General features: G+C 42.7%; 1 protein-coding gene across 1 annotated transcript; it reads right to left on the reverse strand.

The window, feature by feature from the left end:
- Positions 1-1059: 1059 nt before the first annotated feature.
- Positions 1060-5554, reverse strand: LOC117557059. The gene is made up of 2 exons (XM_034232741.1): positions 1598-5554; positions 1060-1354 (listed from the first exon to the last, which is right to left on the reverse strand). The coding sequence occupies exon 1, from the start codon at positions 4977-4979 to the stop codon at positions 1953-1955; it is 3027 nt and encodes a 1008-aa protein (XP_034088632.1). The 5' UTR covers positions 4980-5554; the 3' UTR covers positions 1060-1354; positions 1598-1952.
- Positions 5555-6504: the final 950 nt, after the last annotated feature.

A 6504-nucleotide genomic window follows, 5' to 3' on the forward strand; every position in this document is an offset into this window, starting at 1 on the left:
CCTCCTCGAGACTTGGTGCCGCCCACAGGAGATGCGAGCGGAGGACTGAGGAGGGGAACCGAGGAGAGAGGAGGGGAAGCAGCAGGCGGTTAGAGAAATGAGAACTTGGTTGCATTCGGATAGTTTAAAAATCTGCTCCTAAGTTCTAACCCTATCTCCTATTCGTTGAACTCTGAGTGAAACGTCACGGGGTTAAGGGATAGTGGATAGGAGAATTCAAAAGGATTTAGGAGAAGAGACTGCGGTGCTTTAGAGAATCCGACTGCACTTTCACTATTCGACATGTTTATGATGTGCCAGTGGACGTCATTTTGAGCGTCTGCTGCTGTGGGGAAACTATGGAAACTATAGTTTTCTATACAGCGGACTACAACATGGATGTTTAATAAGAACGAGGGACTACTGTAAACTCATCTAGAGACTCTGCACCATGCTCTGATGCTGTTGTGTTATGCTTTATGAACGTGGACAACAGAGAAACATATTCTTCATGACCAAAGTTGGAATTGAAATAAAAAAGGAAAGTGAAACTTATGCTCGTCACCCTCTCCCTCCGGTCTACATTAATACAAAAAATGATCCCAGTATGATTGTATGAACTATGAAAATATCTTAAAATCAATACAAATGTATTTATTATAAACGTGAGTCTTTAACACCTATCACTGTGTACATCACCATTCAAACATCTTTTAAAAGTTGAACAAACCCCACACAGCTCAGTGAAATGTTGACTTTATTTGATCATTTCAGTAAAAACTAACGTTCATATTTCTCTTTTTGATTATAATATTGATGAACGTTCAAAACAAAGCACTTTGGCAACTTACCACATACGTTTTAAAAAGCTTAATAAGCACCGTAACTTTCATGATATCATTTCTCCGTCATAATCGATTGTTTCCGTGAACGGCCGACTGTTGTGTGACGTCAAATGCTGCGGCTGCAAGGCATTGTGGGGCAGCATTTTCTCCTCTCCTTTCGGTTAGGGAGGTCCAGTGGTTCCTAAGCTAAAGGAGGTTATAAAGGAAGTTTGAAACCTCCTTTCCTATCATTCTAGAGAATTCGAACGGCACTTATCATGGCTGCCACTGAGGGACTTCCGGGTCATTTCACTCCGTTAGGAAGGTTTCTAAGCTAAATGGACTATTCGACTGCAGCCCTCCTCTCCTCTGAGCGGTCATTTTAAAGAGACGTCCATTAATGATGACAGGAGGCACAGCAGCCCTCTGTCTGATGGACAGATGTGTTCATGATGACTTATATTGTAGCTCCCTCCAGTAAATGACACGAGGCTGAGGTCTTGATTAAATACGGGGTTTATTCTTGTGGGACCTATTCCAACCTGTGAGAACTGGGTTATAAGACAGAAAAATATAAAAGGTAAACAACAAATAAATATGTAATATATGCATATGTCATCACTGTTAATGCCGCCAATGAAACAATAAACGGCGCACATATCCCACACAGCAAGTAGCACAAGCTAACAATAGCATGTAGCACAAGCTAGCGCATAGCATACATACATACATACACACACAAACCTGCAGCTCAAACGCACACAATTACACAAACAACCAGCACGAAAACATACCTCGTAGGCTGCTAGTCACCTAGAGGGGCTGATAACTTTATATGCATTTTCCCTTGGTTTCCTTAGATTTTCTTTACATTCTGCGTTGCTCTGCAGTTGTGCGTCGATTAAACAAACAGGTGTAACACAAACACAGCAGATTAGTTCCGCCTCTAATAATGTTGCACATAAAAGGTAGGAACCAAAAATACAACGTCCAACAAAATAAACAACAGAAAGTGAAGACAGTTACACTCCCACCAAATCACCTGTGATTTCCATAATTTTTTTAGAAAAACCGATATACATTAATGTAAAACTAACTATTTCGTTTTAGACCTATTAAGTGCAGAGTGTGAGTGAGAGTAACTGAGTCTTAGTCTGCTTCCAACAACAACACCGTCTTGTGAATAGGCCTTTCGAGGTAGACAGGTTTAGCGAGGCGCTTTCCCTTTACATCCAGGGTAGAGTCGCTGATAAGCAGCTTGAGCCTTCTCACTCTTCCATCCCCTCCTGGGTACACTTCCACAACCCTGGCCAGCTTCCATTGGCCACGTGGTATAGTGTTGTCTTGCAGAATGACAACGTCATTTACCTTGACGTTTCTGCGGTCCTTGATCCACTTTGGTCTTTGTTGGAGATGGTACTCCTTATGCTGCTGAAGGCACTTTATTTCTTGAGAGAGTGTTGCTTCTTGAACCATCTCGATTATGGTCAGCTCTGCTTCTCTCCTCTCCTCTAAGCATGTGGCTTCACAGGACCTTGGCTTGAGACCTTTAATTTCCTTTGCAAGGCGCTTGTGTCTGGCAAAGGCTTTAACCACTCTTGACCAGTCTGAGAATTTGTGAAGGTGATCTAGTAGCGACTTTACTTCGTTTGCCTGGGTATCATGAACCTGGGCCTTCTTAAGCTCTGGGTCACTACTCACGATCTCTCCCACCTTGACTTCTCCACTTGGTAGCTCTTTCTGCCAAAGTAGGTATGGGCCTGTGAACCCATTTGAGGCTTGAAGTTGCTGTGCTGTGAGACCTTTGGAGGCCTGATCTGCAGAGTTATCTTCAGAAGCTCTTTCGACAAAGTCAGATTCCAGCACCTCGACGACATCTGCAGGTGAGACTTCCTTAATCTGTGTTCTACAGACGTAGTGTACTTCCCTTGGGAGGTTTGAAGACTGGAGACTTGGTATCACTTGCTTCACGGTTACCTGGTGACTTACTCCAATCATATCTCCAATGTCGAGACAGGGATTGCCAAAGCCGACAACACTCCAGCCCAAATCTGTTCCCTGTGCAAAGGGCTGGTTTCCTTCACCAGGCACCACTTCTCTTGGGACGAGAGCTTGGGAACAGTTGTAGCCGATAAGCAGGCCAACATCACAGCTTTGCTGAGGAGCGATCTCATCTGCGAGGTGTTCAAGATGAGGCCATGCTTTCGCAGTCTCTGGTGTGGGAATATGGTCTCTGTTTGCTGGGATGAATTCTCTTGAGTAGGTTACTGGCAGAGGTATTATCCTGTCCGAGTAGATTCCTCTCACTTGGAGACCAGTTAGCTTCCTGCATGACACGACTGTGTTTCTTGAAGCCATTGTGGAGAGCTTTAGCTGCACTGTTTCATTCTTTGTGTGAAGAGCCTTTGCCGTTTCTTCAAGGATAAAGCTTGTGTCACTCTGTGTATCGAGGAGTGCATACACAAGTATTTCCCTATGTGGCTCACTTGTGGCTGACACCCACACTGGAACGATTGTGGATGTATGGGGGACTTTAACATTCTGGAAGACTGTATTGGATGTTGCCTCATGTGGTGTGCTTGCCGCTTTACCTTGTGGACGTTCCATTGTGCTTTCTCTTTCCCCATCATGGTTTGTTGACATTCTTTCTTCTCTGGTGCGATTGTCGTGGAGACAAGTTGGATGTCCCTTTTCGCATGTTTCGCATATCTTTCTGTTTTTACATTCCTTTGAGCGATGGCCAGATTTTAAACAGCCAAAGCACAACTTATTTTCTTGAAGAAACTTGACTCGCTCAGAGATTGTCTCATTCCTGAATTTGTAACATTTGTGCAGACCGTGTCCTGCCTTCTCACAGAAAAGACAGTTTGTGGCGTCTGCTGTTTCATTTGTCTCTGTAGTCAATACGTTTGATACAGGACTTCTTAAAATCTTGCCTTTTTCGCTTTCTCTTGATTTTAGAGCATGGAGAGATGTTATTGGGTTGCAAGCTATTTTGGCTTCACGTGTGAGAAATTTAACAAACTGGCTTAAGGTTGGGAACGTGTGATTTTGTTCTTCCATTTCTGTGACCTTTCTGTTCCAACTTGAGGTCAACCAGTCTGGAAGTTTAGCAAGCATCCTTTGGTTTTCGTTGCAGTCGTTAAGTACCTCAAGTCCTTTGATCTGTGACATGGCAGCCTCACAGCTGCGAAGGAAGTCAGAGAGCTCTTGAAGTTCTACGCTGTCTTTGGAACTTATCTTGGGCCATGCATCAAGCTTATCTCTGAAGGCCTTAGCAATGAGGAAAGGATTACCGTACCTCTCTTCTAGGATGGTCCACGCGGCATGATAGGCTGACTCTGTGCCTAGCAGGAAGTAGCTCTCTATGGCCTTCTTGGCGGGTCCACCCACATACTTTCTTAGATAGTATATCTTTTCTTCAGCTGGGATGTTTTTCCTGTCAACGAGTGTACGAAAGGAGACCTTCCAGTCATTTAACCTCAGTGGGTCACCACTGAACGTTGTAGGTTCAGGTACAGGTAGACGACTTGCACTGATGGACTCTGCAAGAGCTCTGATAAGAGCTGAAGTACTGTCTTCTTGTTTTTGTTGTGTCGCAGCTTGAGGTGGTGAGTGGTTTTGCAGTTCACTGCTTTTATGCTTGAGTTCTTCTTTCACAACCAGAGGAACATGTTGATGGAGCAGCTCGCTAATTTCTTCGTCTGAGCATGCATTCTGTTCATATACTTGATGTCTCGCTTTTGCAGCTTTTAGCTTCTTTACTGTTTCTAATCGCTCTAGTTGTCTGCGCTTGGCTTGTAACTGTCTTTGTCTCTCAGCATTTTCTGCCTCCTGTTTGGCTGTTAACTGAGCAGCTTCAGCAATCTGTTTGGCTCTTAACTGAGCAGCTTCAGCCTCCAGTATATCAAGTTCTTCGATCTGTTGTTCCTGTTCTAACATTACTTCTAAAGTCGCTTCATTTGCAGCAATTTCAGCAGCGGCTTCTTGTCTTTTGATAGAAGAGAGCAATGAACTTCTTGATGTGGCTCTCGAGTTGCTACGAGAATGAGTCGAGGACCTGGTGACATGAGAGCCATTACTTCTCTTAACAGAGGCAACAGATTTGCATACAGACTCTGTCTGGTTTTTACCAATTTCTTCTTCTTCATGACTTTTGTCCTTTCTTGTGTCCATTCGTTCTCTTGCAGTCTCAATTATTGTCTTTGTAACTGCTTCACAGGTGTCTTCTCTGCGACGTGTTTCATGGTCGGGAATGTCAATGAGCCTCAACTCTTCATAAGCAATATTTACATCATTGGAGGTCTTGCTTACCTTAGTGATGTATTCATGCAGCAGGTCATTAGAGCATTGACCACTTAGCGCTTGTTTGGCTTCCTTTGTGATATATTTTCACCTTTTGTAGCTCACACTGAAACGGTGCACAAGTCTTGTTACTTGCTCATCGTGCAGTTCTTGGCCCTTTTCCGTTAACTTCCGGACTCTTTGGCTCCTTTGTGGCTCTTGTGTGGAAAGGCTATCCATTTTCGGATCTTCAGTTGCCTGTGGTTGCTCGTTTTCTACTACACTCACTTCATCACTCTTAGTGTAAGACTCAACATCTGACATTTTACTTGTTTACTTAAGTTTGGTTTTAACTCTAATATTTAATTATCTTTAAAGCTAAGTAGTTAGCCAATTTAGATATTAGGTTTGAGTTACCTTAAGCTTATACGCAGCTATTGAGCCTTATTTAAATGAAAATCACAAGTGATAATTGTTAGCGATGCCATGATCTTAGGGCAGGAATACCGTGAACATAGTTAACGTGACAGAGGAATAAATACACACATACACCATCAGCTGTGCTTCAAACGGAAGTGACACGTTTTATTGCGCATGTCCCTTTTATCACGGGAATACAGGAAGTGATTAGTATAAGAGTATTAAATAAACAGAATTCATATATTACATTTCATAATTCAACACCCCCACTTACTCTTATACTGCACAATTTCTCAACATGAATTCAAATGTAAACACCTTATACACCTGCACAATAACACAGTGTTTGAAACTTCTGGGGTTATTTACATTCCAAACAAATACTTTACAAATGTCTCACTTTTTACCTTTGTTGCAGGCTTAGTGAAAATATCAGCAACCATATCAGCTGTAGGGCAATAGTCAATGGTTATCATGTTATCACTCAGTACAGTTCGAACAAAATGATACTTGACATCCACATGTTTACATCGTTGACGACATACTGGGTTCTTGGATAGAGCAATTGCACCCTGGTTATCTTCAAAGATTTGTACAGGAGTATATTGACCCTCACTATCCATGCTCTCTATTAGCTGCACAAGATACACACTCTCTTGTGCTGTGGCAGCCAGTGCCATGTACTCTGCCTCACATGTCGACAAAGCTACTGTTTGCTGTTTCTTTGATCTCCAAGAAATAACAGGCCCATTGCTAGTTAGACTAAAACAGTACCCTGTTATACTCCGTCTGTCATTTTGGTCTGTTGCCCAATCCGCATCACAGTATGCAACAAGTTTCAGTTTTTCATCTTGTTGTTTAAAACATAGCTCCTGATTAATTGTGCCCTTTAAGTACCTCAATACATGTTTAGCAGTTAACCAGTGTTGTTCTTTTGGCTCTGAAAAATACTGTGACAGTTTACTGACTATCCAACTTAGATCAGGCCGTGTAGATG

This window comes from Gymnodraco acuticeps, unplaced genomic scaffold (genome assembly GCF_902827175.1).
Source record: "Gymnodraco acuticeps unplaced genomic scaffold, fGymAcu1.1, whole genome shotgun sequence".
Taxonomy (NCBI): domain Eukaryota; kingdom Metazoa; phylum Chordata; class Actinopteri; order Perciformes; family Bathydraconidae; genus Gymnodraco; species Gymnodraco acuticeps.

Coding starts and splice junctions, on each gene's coding strand:
- LOC117557059 (XM_034232741.1), bottom strand. CDS start 4,979: ATGGACACAAGAAAGGACAAAAGTCATGAAGAAGAAGAAATTGGTAAA.